Below are 15,209 nucleotides of genomic sequence, written 5' to 3'. Positions count from 1 at the left end.
TGAGTGCTGAAGGCAAGAAAGAGAGTGCACCAGGAGGAAGCCATATCACTTTTTATGATGTAGCTTTGGAAGTCACTCAGCATCATTTGTACCTCATTCTAATTATAAAGATCTACCAGATTCAACTAGAGGCAACATAGACCCCGCCCTTGATAAGAGAGTATAAACATTATATTGTAAGAAGGCCATGTGGAGTGGGACAGAAAAAAACAATGAAAACACCTTACACACAAAGGATAGGGAGTAAGAATGGCATCACAATTCTTAACAGCCACGCTGGATCCCGGAAGACAATGGAACAATGCCTTACACATTCTCAAGGAAAATAACTCTCAACTTAGAATTTTATGCTCAAACTATGACTAAAGAGTTAAGACAGGATAAAGACATTTGTATATGTTCAACTTCTTAAGAAATTTATCTTCCATATACCCTTAACCAGGAAACTCCTGAAAGCTGTGCTCCGTCAATATGAAGGCATGAAGAAAGAATGAAGGAGAGGCAGGAATTGAGACTCCAAACAGGAAAAAAGTCCTGGATGGCAACCATGCGGCAGTTGGAACTAGAGAGGAGGTCAGAGGACTCAGGAATGTTGCCATGAATTTGATATATTTTCTCAGGTGTTTGAATGGCCTGAGAGTATGGGGATGAATCAGTAATAAGTGAATCGAAAACTGAGCAAACCAAGAGAAACACAATATTTAAGTCTAGGGAAAACCAAAATGTCCATGTGAAAATAAATGCACCACAGTACATACATAGCTAAGCTGTGAGTACAATTTCTATATCATAATAATATAAAAAGCAATTTTATATTTGGAGGAGAGGAGATTGTATGTGTAGGGGAGAGAGACTAGTGTGTTTAAAAGAGCTAAATCCTAATATTCAAAAGACAGAGTCAACACACAATACTTAAAATAGAAAAAATCCAAAAGTCAACATAAGCACATTATTAGAAAACATAGAGATAAGTACTCAAAGGAAAAGGGAAAGAAATGAAAGTAGCTGCCATTGGGGAGCAGGAATGGAGGGAGGAACTAATTTTTAAGTTAAAACTTTTATAGAAATATTTCATTTAAAAATTATCTGTACATGTTTGATTAAAATAAACATTATTTTTAAAAATCATTAACAGAAATTTCTGTCAAAATATGGAAGTTTGCACACATTTTCTCCCCCTCCCAATCCCACTAAATGCAATAAATAAAAGGTGGGAGAAGAAACAAAAGCTAGGTAGATTGGAGAAAGAGAACCCTCATTTAGAAAGAGAATACAGGGGCTGGCCCCGTGGCCGAGTGGTTAAGTTCGCGTGCTCCGCTGCAGGCGGGCCAGTGTTTCGTTGGCACTGCTCATCAAACCACGCTGAGGCAGTGGTCCCACATGCCACAACTAGAAGGACCCACAACGAAGAATGTACAACTATGCACCAGGGGGCTTAGGGGAAAAAAAGGAAAAAATAAAATCTTTAAAAAAAAAAAAAGAGAGAGAATACAAAATTAGGTGTAAAATGAATTTAGAATAAGAAATCACACCAAATTGCTAATTTTAAAAAGCTGAGAAATATTTTTTTAACTGCCTTAAACATTTTGTAATACTTTTTTTCCTACATCTTTGGCCACCTACCCTTTGATCTCCTCTTCACGGGATACAATGTTAAAATATCACTTTCTTTAGAGAGAATAGAAAGGTAATTTAGTCTTCCCTCTAGGATTTGGATCAAAATTTGTGTTTTTTTTAATTGATGGTTTAGAAAAGTTTCTTTCAGCTTCAAAATTCATTATTGGTAACTTCATGTAAGCTTTTAGGCCTGTTGCCAAATTTAGGAAAAATTGCCATGACTTTTTTTTCATATATTTCAAAACATTTTGAGTTTTCTTGTCCTCTAACTAATTGCAAATATACTTAGATTGAGATCATCATTAACCATTCTGTTATTGGCGTCTTTATGTCATAGTGACATATTTTGAGCTTTATAATGTCTTTGTCCATGTCAGTTTCTTGTGTTTCAAACCAGGAGGGAATTTCTTTTTCCAGTTCTTATGATTCATTCCTCTTCATTATAAGGATTATCAACAATCCAAAAGCATATTCATTGCTTCTATTCAAACCATGTATCTTCCTTTTAATAATGTATTATGTTCCTGGTATGATCTGAAAATTTTTTTGATACAACTTGTTTCTCAGCATCAGAATAATTTCCATTGATTACTCATTTTTATGTTTTTTGTTTCATATTCCATTAATTTTTAATATGAATTTTCTCTCAATCCTTTAATAAATAAACTTATAGATGACAAAATAAAGTATCCTTTATATATGTCCAAATGAGGAGTCTATGATTTCTCAAATATTTTATTGAAATATTCCTAAATTTATCTCCAAATTACAACAGTTATAGTCTACAAATACTGGATATATGCACAAATTCTGATCAACATTTTTTGCATGAATTTCACCAAAAATGAAAAAAATGTTTAATAATTATATATACTGAGTTGTCAAATATATTCTGGAGAGAAGAGAACTTCTGTTTTAACCAGGTGTCAATGAGAATCAAATTCTCCAAATGCAATTTACACAAGACATCTTTGGAAGAATTTTTCCCAGGCGAGCTTTTGGCTCAGAGTCATGCGACACTAGCCCTGCATGTTTACGCCATGACAGCAGGAGTAGCCATGGAGGGCAGTAGAAGTAGTCTTGAAAATCATTTCTACACTAGGATGGCTAGTAATAATATGGAAGTAACTGTAAACCTCACTCACATAGCCTTTTACACTCAATCTAAATGTAGCCCAAACTCAACTTCCGCTTAGCCAGATCCCAAAAATGCCTACAGCAACTCCAAAACCATCCCTACACATAGAGAAATAAAACAGAGGAGCCTTATTAATGGAAAGAGACAGTAAGCTTAGCCAATTATGATTAAAATACTTTATTTTTAATATTTATAGCTCTGCGGACATATTGCTAGGACTCCTTCCAGGCCCTTAGAAGTGAGACTCCAAAGTTTAAGCTGTATTAGCTTCAAGGTTAATTTGCCTCTGACAATAGCCATAAAATTTCGGAAAACAAATTAATGTGTGTAAATGGTTTGTCAGAGTAGAGAAAGTTGAAACCTGAGCTAGAAGGAGGGGGATCCCAGAAGTGAGCTAAATTCCTACTACAGATCCTCAGATAAGATTAGGAAATGGAAGCTCCAGCTAATTCTAAAAGTGGTGGTAAATGCTGATCCAAAAAGAGGGCTGAGTGTGAAACATCTAGTAGAGTAGAGAGAAAATCCTTCACATCCTCCCCCACATCTCTCTCTAACCCTGCTACTCATTGCTTTCAACATCTTACTTTCCATTCATTTCAACATCTTACATTTCCATTTCCATTCCATTTGCCATTCCATTCATGCCTTCTCCATTTTTAAATAAAATTATTTGTTTACCAAATTAAAATTAGCAGCCAAATCTCCAACCTTCCATCTCCAACCTGTACAAGAAGACAAGTACCAAGACCCCCATTCCAACAGAAGACTGGAGGTTTATTCTCTAAATGGGGAAATCAGAGGGTCTTTGGACACAGGGACACCTGGCAGAGCTGAGAGTGTGTATGCGGGGATACCCCTCATTGTGATTCAGTTCAAATTTAAATGTTGGATGGTGAGATTCTCCCTCCTTCTCTGCACTGCTCTTCCTTGATTCACTTGGGAAAATGCTAGAAGGCAGACAAGAGGTTTTGAAATTCCTCTCTGGTGAAATTGACCAACCCAGGACTAGAGATCTTTAGATTGACATTTGGGGATCCTTCAACAACAGAACACAGATTGATCTTCACCCCTTCATTGACAAGCCTCTCGTAGAGTTTTAATTAGCTTTCAGCGCCTCTGTCTGAAATCTGAGTGGATAGCCAGAGATCACCTGACGCTGAGAAAGCCTCTGATACAAAGGGCTGAGACCAGAACAAACAGGAAAATGAGACAATAAAGAAAATAGGAGAAAACGTCCCGACAATAAAGATAACATTCTAATGTCCTCGGAGATAAGTGAAGATATGGCATCCCTGAAAAAAGAACAGGGTTCTGGAAGAATGAAATATTCAGAGGAAAAAAAGAGAACATTTAAAATTAAAAGTATGATAATAGAAAGGGAAATATTAACTGAAGAGTTGATAGATAAAGTTGAGAAATCTCCCAGAAATTAGAAAAAAGATGAAGATGTAGAAAATAGAAAACAAATACGAGGAAATTTAAAAATCAGCCCAGATGGTCCATAATCTGAATAGTAGGAGTTCCAGAAAGAGTGGACAGGGAAAACAGAGAAGATGAAGTTATCAAAGAAACAATTTCAGATAATTTCCCAGACTGTACAGGGCCCATCGTGTGTCCAGGAGAAAACTTGCAAAATTAGGGTATATCATTGTATAATTCTGGAATGCTGTGGAGAAAGAGAAGATTCTAAAAACATCCACAGAAGGAAAAAAGTAGTCATACATGAAGTTTTGATCAGAATAGCTTTGGACTTTTTATCAGTAGCGCTAGAAATTAAAAGACAAGGGAGGAATGCCTTCAAAATTCTCAGGGAAAATTACTTACAACCTATAACTCTATATCCAGGCAAAACATTAGTCAAGTATAAAAACAGAATTTTAAAAATATCAGACTTGCAAACATTTAGAAAGTTCATAACACAAGCATGTTTTTTAAGGGTAGGTGAATTAATACTCCTTCAACATGGAAGAAAATCTATAAATCTTGTCCAAAATTGATAATTAAGAAGTAAAATGTTAGGGGCCAGCCTGGTGGCATAGTGGTTAGGATTTAAAAATCCACACATTTAAAAAAAATCATAGGGGTCGGCCCAGTGGTGCAAAGGTTAAGTTTGCATATTCTGCTTTGGTGGCCCAGGGTTTGTCAATTCGGATCCCGGGTGTGGACCTATGCACCACTTGTCAAGCCATGCTGTAGCAGGCATCCCACATATAAAGTAGTGGAAGATGGGCATGGACGTTAGCTCAGGGCCAGTCTTCCTCAGCAAAAAAGAGGAGGATTGGTAGCAGATGTTATCTCAGGGCTAATCTTCCTCAAAAAAAAAAAAAAATCATAGATTTCTTTACTAAGGAAAGCAAATACAATGTATTTTAAGTGAAAATTCTGCTAATTTTGTATAACCATTCACTGCAATCTTGGAGAAAATGACTTATGATTTTGCCAACCTCTTAAGTTTTTGCCTTTGATCACAAGCTCTGCTTTGGCAGGATTTGCAGATTCAGATCTTGGGCATGGAGCTATGCACCACTCATTGCTTGTCAAAGCATGCTATCGTGGCATCCCACGTATAAAATAGAGGAAGATTGGCACAGGTGTTAGTTCAGGGACAGTAGTCTTCAAGCAAAAAGAGGAAGATTAGCAACAGATGTTAGCTCAGGGCCAATGTGCCTCACCATAAAACAAAAAAAGAAGAAAAGAAAGAAAGAAGGAAGGAAGGAAGGAAGAAAGAAAGAACGAAAGAGAAAGATAGAAAGAAAGAAGGGGAAGAAAGAAAGAAGGAAAGAAAGAAAGTAGGAAAGAAAGAAGAAAAATGCTGTGTTTAGAGATTTTCAAGTAGCCACCAGAAGAAACATCAGTAAGACTTCAAAGTGATTGGGAGGATTGGAGGATCGGGGAGCCTCCGAGAACTGAGGCTCTTCCTTGCAAGTTTGTCCTATTTGATTTTTTTAACCATGTGCATGCATTAATTTGATTAAAAATAATTTTACTTGAAAATCAAAAAGGAAAGTGAATGGAAAGATGGAAAGTGAGTTAATGAAAGCGAGAGTGTAATAGAGTTAGAGGTATAGATGGTGGGAGGGTGAAGCATTTACTCTACACTGTAGGAGCCCCTTACACATATCAAGCTCTTTAATTCTCCCAGTGGCTGAAAGAGAAAAATACCATTATATTATTTTAGAGATGAGAAAACTGAGGCTCAAGGAAGTTAAGGCATTTGCCCAAAGTCAAACAGCTAAAGATTGGCAGTATTAAGGCTGAACCCAAGTCTGTCTGGTTCCCAAACTCAATCATGTTCCACTATATAGTTTTGAATGTTGGCAAATTAGAGAGGTTGGGACCTGGTTTGGGGGAAGACAGTGAGTTTTTGGTAGAGGAAACACAAACGTTAATGTAAATTGAAGGTAGGGTCACCAGAGGCTAAGGATTGAAAGTACAAGAGAGAGAAGGAATAATTGAGCTGAATCTTAGAAAGTCAGGGGGGAGTAGCATGGTGATGTGAGCAAGAGTTTGCCTTGAGAAGGAATAAAGCTATAGGAATGAGATAAGAGTGGGTGAAGTTGTTATTAAGTTGGAACTTAGAGGGAAATTGAAGTGGTGATTCTGTTTTCTCCATGAAATAGGAGCCAAATTATCCTCCTACGAATAAATGAGTAAGGGGGACATTGGATCTTTACACAGGATGGGAGGAGGAGACAGTTGGAACGTGACTGGAGCATATAGGAAAGAGTAGGGTTGCCAGATTTAGCAAATAAAAATACAGCTCACTCAGCTAAATTTGAATTGCAGATTAACAACGAATAAGTTTTTAGTATATGTCCCAAATATTGCGTGGTATTTTATCTGTAACAAAGAGAGACACTAAAGCAGGCAAAAAGAACAGCAAAGCTGCTTTGAAATAAGAAACTTGGAATGGAGCAACCTCAATGTGAATTGGGCATCAGATAGTAACCTCAGTGAGACAAGAAGTGAGGTAGGAACACTGGGCCTGGCTTCCAGGCAGCGGAAAGGCAGCTGGGCTAACTGCCAGGAGATAGCTTGAGGATGTAATTCCTAGGGTCTCTCCTGAGAGTAATGGGAAGAGACATGTGTGGGAACCAGCGACTTGGAATTGCAAGGAAGCCATCGCTGCAAATAGCTTTGTGTACTTTCTAATTTTGCCTGAGTGGTCAGCTACATCTTATTTCTCATAGATGTGTACTAAGGATGAATATTACTGAATAATTATCTCCAAGGTGTTTGAGCTCTTTAAAACACTGGATCAATACTGAATGTTGTCCTCACCCACAGAGCTCACAACAAAAGGACTGACTTCACCTACCTAATTCTTTGACATGTTTGAGGTTTATTTGGTGGTTTGGAGTAGTCGTTAAGAATCCGCAGCTCATTGACGGTCATAGCCCATGTTAACCACTTTGCTTAATATGTCTGGGACTCAGTTTCCTTGTGCGTAAAATTAAGATAATAACAGTACCTAACTTGTAGGGTCATGGTAAGGATTAAATGAGTTAATATGTATAACACTTAGAATCTGGTACACAAATACTAAAAGTATAACCTTACACTAGATATTATAGGTAGATAATGAGAGGTCTCTAAAAATATTCATTGTTATATCTTTATATACATTTTGTACACGTGAAATCAGTGGTTTCAAAAAAGACATTCATGGGGGAAGGATTAGAGAAACAGAGCACAAAGGAATTTTCGGGGAGTGAAAACCCTCTGCATGATACCATGATGATGGATACATGTCCAAACCCAGAATGTACAACACCAAGAGTGAACTTTAATGTTAACTATGGACTCTGGGTGACAATGATGTGACAATGTAGGTTCATCAATCATAACAAATGTACCACTCTTGTGGAGATGTTGATAATGGGGAGGCTGTGCATGTGTGGGGGCAAGGTATATATGGGAAATCTCTGTATCTTCCACTCAATTTTGCTGTAAAACTGCTCTAAAAAAACCAAAATAACATCCTAATAACAAAAAAGGTGGTAAAAATAAAAATAAAATTTAATAAAACATGTCAGCAAAAAGAAAATGCTTTGTGGTGGAAAAAAAGGACATTCATCAGTATATTTTGGTATACACGTTTTGTATACTTGCATAGTCAGTAAATAAATGGTTTTAAAAGGACACTCATTAGCATACCTTTGAATACATTTTGTACACATGTACAGTCAAAAAAATCATACAATTTCAAAATTTTAAAGCTAGAAGTTTGCTTCCCTTCAGGAACATGCATTTCAATTCCTTAACTGTTTATTGCCTGAAAGTGTTTGACGTGGGAGACAGAGCATCTGCAGTATTTAAGTTTAGGGACCCAGATTAGCCACTCACTAGCTAGGACATCTAGTGACTTAAGCTTTTCGAGTGACATTTCCCTCATCAATGAAATGACGACCAATGCTTGCTTCACAGAGTGATAGTGTGAAATTAGATAATCTGTCACATGCCTGATATAGTCTAGGTGTCCAATTCATTTTAATTCCTTTCGCTTTAAAGAACTTATAAAGTAGTGGGTGGGGTGGAGTTGGCCAAATCCCCAAGTTATGTTGTGATGAGTACACTCAACATATCTCCTCTTCTAAATGGAGTAAGTCCTCAACCCCCATCAGAGTCTATTCTAGAGTCTAGAGGACCGTTATCTTAGTTTCTGAGTTGTATGCACCTACTGTTTCTGAATTTGTGGGTATGTGCTGGGTGGAACTCTGATGATGAGAGCTTTCAGGCAGCTGTGAATTAACTGTCGCTTGAGTTTTTCCTTTGCAAACTCATAAGATCCCAGAAGCCAGGGGCTTGTTGTTTATTCATTCGGCCTCCTTCTGAGTCATTCAGGTACAGGGTGTGTCTGTCAAAACTGCACAACAGAGAAGTTTTGCGCTCACATCTGCAGGGAAGGGAAGCCAGTGCGACCAAGGACTGGGTGGAAACCGTCTTTGCAGAGCAGGGCAGGGCAGAAGTGTCCCGAGCTTGTGACTTAGGTGGAGTTGCCATGCCACCTCTCAGTCTCACCTTCTGAAGGAGCATCTAAGCAAAAGGACACAGTGGGTGAGTGGCGAGCATTGATGTCTGGGGTCCTCTGAGTTGCCTCCCAAGCAGAAAAGGGAGAGAGGTGTCGGCCCCCCGGTCGGGGAGCTGCAAGCGCTCGGCTGGGCTGGGTCCGGTGGCTCTTCTTTGGAAATTCCTGAGCTGCCCAAGCGTTTTAAATCTCTCAGGTCCGGGCAGCTGCCCACCTTCTCAAAAGCCTCACCGCTGGCCAGACCTGGGACACACGGCCTGACTTTGCACCCAGTCGAGTGAGGGAAACCCCTGTCCAGCGCCCCGCGCGGCGCTGGCCCATTTTGCCTTGCGCCCCGCGAAAGCCACTTTCTGCCGCTCAGACCGCAAGTTTCATGGCAGCAGCAGGCTGGGGCAGGGCCGGGGAGAAGGGGAAGAATTCCCCGGCCCTTCGCCCTCCCAGCCTGCTGCCCCCTCCATACCTCTCACCGCCCTGCCCAGCCTCTCCTCCCGGGAGCGCAGCCAGGACTCGCTGGGTCGCGGCTGCCGTTTCCAGTGCCTGCGCCGACGCGGCCCAGGGGCTCAGGGCCACAACCTCGGGCCTCCGATCCCCCAAGGGCTGCGGGGGTAGCCGACCAGAGAGGTGCACTACGAGGCTCTGGGCCGTCCCCTGCCCCCTAAGACTTTTCGAGAGAAAAGTTCCCAAAGGCTTTACACCTGTTTTTTCTAAGGCTCGGGAGAATGGTCTCCACCGCCTGGGAGCAGCGGATAGCAGGGTGAGGGCTGTGATTTATACGTTAGAGTCCAGGGGGCACCAGGCTCCTCCCCCTTCTGGTTTTTTTTTTTTTCCTCCAGTGGCTAGTGGAGGAGGAGGGGTTCTTTTTTTTTTTCTCTTTTGCTTCTCCCTCCCACCCCGCGGGGAAAAAAAAAGTCTTTCCTGGACAGTGAGTCTCAGCAGCTGAGAGCCGGGGGCCCCCAGCCACTGGCGGAGGGCGTGGGGGGTTTAGGCATAAACCCCTCCCCATTTCTCTCTAAAGAAGCCACCCAGCCTCAGCGGGGCGCTCGGCGACTTCAGCTCGCATGCCCGCGCAGTGCAGAGAGGGAGGGGACCCCGACTCGAGTAAGTTTAGAGAGCGACGTAGTCTGTCCCGGGCAGCAGCAAGATGCGGAGCGCGCTGTGCAGACCCGGTGCTCTCCGAATGCAGCTGCGTCCTGCCTGAGCGAGGTAGGGGACTGCGCGCGGTGCCAGCGGGCCCGGGGGCGCGGGGAGCCCCGCCGCGGGAGGGCTTCAGTGGCAGACCCGAAGTTTTAAACAGGAATGAAGCCAAACCAAAACTTTTAAAACATCCGTCTCTGGGCACTTGAAACACACATCTCTGGGCTACTAAGGAGCCCAACCCGATGGGATTGTTCTTGGGCACTCGTGATTTATGAAGTTTGGAAAAGGGTTAAGCCCCAGCTGTAGAACCGACTAGGGGTGGGGGATAGGGGAAGCTGCGGTTGGTGGGAAGAAAGGGAGGGAAGGTGCTTATTTTTGGAAATCCTATAGACAAAGAATATGGGAGGCGGGGGTACGGGCTTAAACTTGCACTCCCGCGAGCAGGGTGTGGAATTAGGTGGGGGGAATGCGGAGCTTCTCGGCGCGAGCAGCTTCTACGTCCCGGGAATTGCTGGGATTGCTCTCGCCTCTATTACGCCACTTTTTTCCCATTGCTGCGTTACCTTGAAACATTTAAACAACTTACAAGTAGACTTCTGCTAACCAGTGCCATGTTTCAATCCCTCTACACTTTTGATGAGAGGAGGCAACGCGTTGGCGGAGAGCGGTAAATAAAACTGCCCGCGCTAGCTTAGCAAAGTACCACACGTCCGTTTACGCGAATTTCTGGAGAGTAGTTTTGCGCTCGGAATTAAGAATGTAGTGGCATGTATTGTGTACTGCTATCAGTAGTGTAACTTCTCTTTGTGTATGTGTGTGTGTTGGCTATATGCACAGTAATTAAAAATACTCCTTAGGAAATCAATGAATGCACGAAACTTCTGGGATATTTTGCAATGTCTTATGAATGATTTTCACTGAGTATCTTTATATTTTTTTCTTGCATTGGCTTGCAAGAAAAAAAAAAGAAGAAGAAGAAAGAAAAGGCAGTTGCTTCACGGAGGCGCAAAGCTTTCCTGTTTATCGAAAGGCCAGGGCGGGCTGGCTGCCCACACCACGCTGCGCCCTCGGACCCTAAGCACACCTGCTCCTAGAGAGTTATTAATAAAGCCTGAAGAATGGCCTACGCTGTCAAATGATTTTCGTGCAAATCTAACTTCTTGCATGGCATTTAGGAGGTAGTTCTCCTCTCTTTTAGCTGGGTGGTGGTGGGGGGCAGAGGTGTGCGTCTCCGCTCTCATATTGGCGGTTGGGTCTCTTGCGGGGAGAGACCGTAAGCTGGTGGTGAGCCCACCGTGTCTGGAAGCCTGGCGGGGCTGGGGGCGGAGGAGGAGGAATGAGGGGACATGAATGGAGTTGAATGGGGCTGCTTCTCCAGTTTTTCCATTTCCATTGAGAGGATGTGACCATGGAGAGAACTTTAGTCTTGCTGAGTTGGAGTTTTCAGTTTGGGTAAAATTTTGGCTTTTCTTCCTCTCTTTCTTTCCCTTCTTTCTCTTTTTGGTAAGAAATGAAAATTTGATTAAAAAAAAAATCCCTCTCTCTGCGCTCTCCCCAAGTTTTCTTAAAACAAATCAACAACAACAAAACTAGCGCAATGCCTTCGTTAGGATGAATTATGCCAGTGTGCTGTGGCTTTTTCCCTGACTCTCTCCTCTTTGTGACTTGTTTAAGGCTGCGGTTTCCGAGGCCCTCTCCAGCCAAGGAAAAGCTACACAAAAAGCTTGGACCTCTCTCGCTGAACCACCCCAGAGCAAGTGAAGGCTCTCTCGGCCTCGCCCTCTAGCGTTGGTCTGGAGAAGCGCCATCCCCGCGTTCCTGGGGACGCCGTGCGCACCATGGGGTCCACCAGCATCCCGCTGGTCAAGGCCCTACGCAGCTCTGTCTCCGACTATGTCAACTATGACATCATCGTCCGGCATTACAACTACACGGGAAAGCTGAATATCAGCGTGGACAAGGAGAACGGCATTAGACTGACCTCAGTGGTGTTCATTCTGATCTGCTGCTTTATCATCCTAGAGAACATCTTTGTCTTGCTGACCATTTGGAAAACCAAGAAGTTCCACCGACCCATGTACTATTTTATTGGCAACTTGGCCCTCTCAGACCTGTTGGCAGGAGTCGCCTACACAGCCAACCTGCTCCTGTCTGGGGCCACCACCTACAAGCTCACCCCTGCCCAGTGGTTTCTGCGGGAAGGCAGTATGTTTGTGGCTCTGTCTGCCTCCGTGTTCAGCCTCCTAGCCATCGCCATTGAGCGCTATATCACCATGCTGAAGATGAAACTCCATAACGGGAGCAACAGCTTCCGCTCCTTCCTGCTGATCAGTGCCTGTTGGGTCATCTCCCTCATCCTGGGTGGCCTGCCCATCATGGGCTGGAACTGCATCAGCTCACTGTCTAGCTGCTCCACGGTGCTGCCGCTCTACCACAAGCACTATATCCTCTTCTGCACCACCGTCTTCACTCTGCTCCTGCTCTCCATCGTCATTCTGTACTGCAGGATCTACTCTTTGGTCAGGACTCGGAGCCGCCGTCTGACCTTCCGCAAGAACATTTCTAAGGCCAGCCGCAGCTCGGAGAAGTCGCTGGCGCTGCTCAAGACCGTGATTATCGTCCTGAGCGTCTTCATCGCCTGCTGGGCGCCTCTCTTCATCCTGCTCCTGCTGGACGTGGGCTGCAAGGTGAAGACCTGCGACATCCTCTTCAGAGCGGAATACTTCCTGGTGTTGGCTGTGCTCAACTCTGGCACCAACCCCATCATTTACACTCTGACCAACAAGGAGATGCGCCGGGCCTTCATTCGAATCATGTCTTGCTGCAAGTGTCCCAGCGGAGACTCCACCGGCAAATTCAAGAGACCCATCATCGCAGGCGTGGAATTCAGCCGCAGTAAGTCGGACAACTCCTCCCACCCCCAGAAGGACGATGGAGACAACCCAGAAACCATTATGTCCTCTGGAAACGTCAACTCTTCTTCCTAAAACTGAAAGCTGCCCACCCATGGGGAGTGTTCCTGCATGGTCGCCCACCACCCTAGTGTTTGGAAAAAAAAATCTCTGTGCCTCGACTGCTCCCAGGGAGGAGCTGCTGCGAGCCGGAGGGAGGGAGGAGGAGAGTAAGAACAGCCTGGCGGTGCTGGGTGTTGGTGGGTAGAGTTAGTTCCTGTGAACAATGCACTGGGAAGGGTGGAGATCAGGTCGTCGCCTGGAATCTATTTCCTCCCCCGTGGAGCTTTGATTTTGCACTGAGCCAAAGGTCTAGCATTGTCAAGCTCCTGAAGGGTTCATTTGGCCCCTCCTCAAAGACTAGTGTCCCCGTGTGAAAGCGTCTCTCTCAGGAGCTTTGAGGAGAAGATGTTTTCTTTGAGTTTAGTTTCCAACCCAAGCGAGTGTGTGCACTTCTGCTTCTCTAGGTATGCTCTACAGATCCCACCCTCCCTTCCCCGTCACTCCCCTCCTCAAAATTCTTTTACTTTATATTTTAACTACCTGGCATTCATCAGAGCTGGGGTTGTGGCATGGTCCATTTCTTGATCAACTGTAGCAGATAGGCTGGGTCCAGGAGGTAGCCTGTGAGGAGATGGAGACGGTTTGGAGTAAAGCAATTTCATTTGCTGAGGCCAAAGTTTCCGAGTTGGCTGGATCAGTGTTTTGGAATTTGGTTGTAGTCACTTTGATTTTATCCATTGTGGCTGAAATCTGCATAAGGATTTATCTACATGGTATCGGCCAGGATCCTTGGTGTCATAGGAGAAACAAACAAGCAAAACAAGGTGAAAACTGACTGGGGGGTGAATTTGTAAAACAAAGAGAGATTTCTTAACGAATTTGTCTAACAAATACAGCATCTGTTTTTGGCACTTTTTTTGATGTTTATGTTGGAGTGTTGTGTGAATCATTTCAACCAACAGTATGGTTATATTTTGTGTTAAAAGTACTTTTCCTGATTTTTGAATGTATTTGTTTCACCATTTTATTGGATTTTTCTAACCTGTGTTAACACCATTGAATGTGTATTTCTTAAGAAAATACCACCCTCTTATGCCCTTAAAGCATTACTTTAACTGATAGGGAACATCAGAAGATTTCAGTACAGCTGTTCATCAAATAGTTAATTGAAGATGTGTATAAATGTTACAAAGAATAAAAATATATTGCTGTCTCTTTAGTATGGTTTTCAGTGCAATTAAACCGAGAAATGTCCTTTTTTTAAAAAAAATAGTATTTAATAGGTTTCTGACTTTTGTGGATCATTTTGCACATAGCTTTATCAACTTTTAAACATTAATAAACTGATTTTTTTTAAAGATTCCTTTGTGAAGAGCATTTTTAAAAAATAATTATTAAGACATTTTATTTGACTATGTGGCTCCTTAGAATCAAAGTTGAGGGCAAATTTCTGTTATTCTTTAAGGGATTTTACCTTGAAAAACTAGGGTGTGAAAAAAATGTGGTTTGTTTAGAAACCGCTCACTCCTTTTCAGGAAGAGAAACTTCAATAAGTGAACATTGAACAGTTGTAAAGAGATGAAAACCACCAAACTCTGAATACCACCTTGACGAGTAAATGTAATTGTTTGTTTTAAATCACCTTCAAGCCAAACTAAATTAAGTATAATAATTCTGTCTTAAAACATGGGTTTTTAAAGAAATAATATAAACAATGTGGTTGTAAATCTAATTTAAATTATGAGACTTAGTGGTTGGTTCAAACTCATCAACAAAAGCTTACCTTCTTGACTTTCCACCAACATGCTGGGGAAGTGGGGCTATGGGTATGGGAGATAATCTTAAATCACTCTTTTTTTCTGGAACACTGTCTTGGCTTCTCCCAGTCTACCCTCTGAACAATATGGGACTATACACATCAAGGAAGTAGCTAGTTGTAAAATGTAGGCTGAGAAGCACACACCTTTCATCTGAAAACTTGATTCATAGTATCTGAAAGCTTTAACCTCCTTAGTCATTAATTTCTCCAGCTATAAAAAGAGAGCAAGGGTACTTTGTAAGCATCACAGAATTATTGTAATAGTTAATTCTTATTGTGATATTATTGTCATCTTCATTGGGAATTAAATGGAAGTATTTTGGTGTGTTTGGCTCTCCGGTGCTATTGTTACTTTCAGAATTTGTGCTTTCAAGTATCATTGAATATGCACAGGACACAGTTGGGACATGAAGATAAACCTCACCTAACAGAGTCGATGTCATTTCTGGGTAAGGTTAACTGTGGGAAACAGAAATGTGTTCACTGGGGAAACCTTGGGTCACAACCTCGCGTTTC

At 42.4% G+C, this 15,209-nt stretch overlaps 1 protein-coding gene across 2 annotated transcripts; it reads left to right on the top strand.

Annotated features, from left to right (window-relative positions):
• Positions 1-9,700: 9,700 nt before the first annotated feature.
• Positions 9,701-14,234, top strand: S1PR1 (sphingosine-1-phosphate receptor 1). 2 transcript variants are annotated; one of them, XM_005610263.4, is made up of 3 exons: positions 9,701-9,986; positions 10,878-11,098; positions 11,595-14,234. In XM_005610263.4, the coding sequence occupies exon 3, from the start codon at positions 11,759-11,761 to the stop codon at positions 12,905-12,907; it is 1,149 nt and encodes a 382-aa protein (XP_005610320.1). In that variant the 5' UTR covers positions 9,701-9,986; positions 10,878-11,098; positions 11,595-11,758; the 3' UTR covers positions 12,908-14,234. The 2 variants fall into 2 exon arrangements, with proteins under 2 accessions (XP_005610320.1, NP_001157296.1); NM_001163824.1 differs by lacking the exon at positions 10,878-11,098 and having other exon boundaries at positions 9,907-9,986; positions 11,595-12,907.
• Positions 14,235-15,209: the final 975 nt, after the last annotated feature.

Source organism: Equus caballus, chromosome 5 (genome assembly GCF_041296265.1).
Source record: "Equus caballus isolate H_3958 breed thoroughbred chromosome 5, TB-T2T, whole genome shotgun sequence".
Lineage (NCBI taxonomy): Eukaryota > Metazoa > Chordata > Mammalia > Perissodactyla > Equidae > Equus > Equus caballus.
Note: the sequence above shows the minus strand (reverse complement) of the source record. Positions and strands in the feature narration are given on the sequence as shown.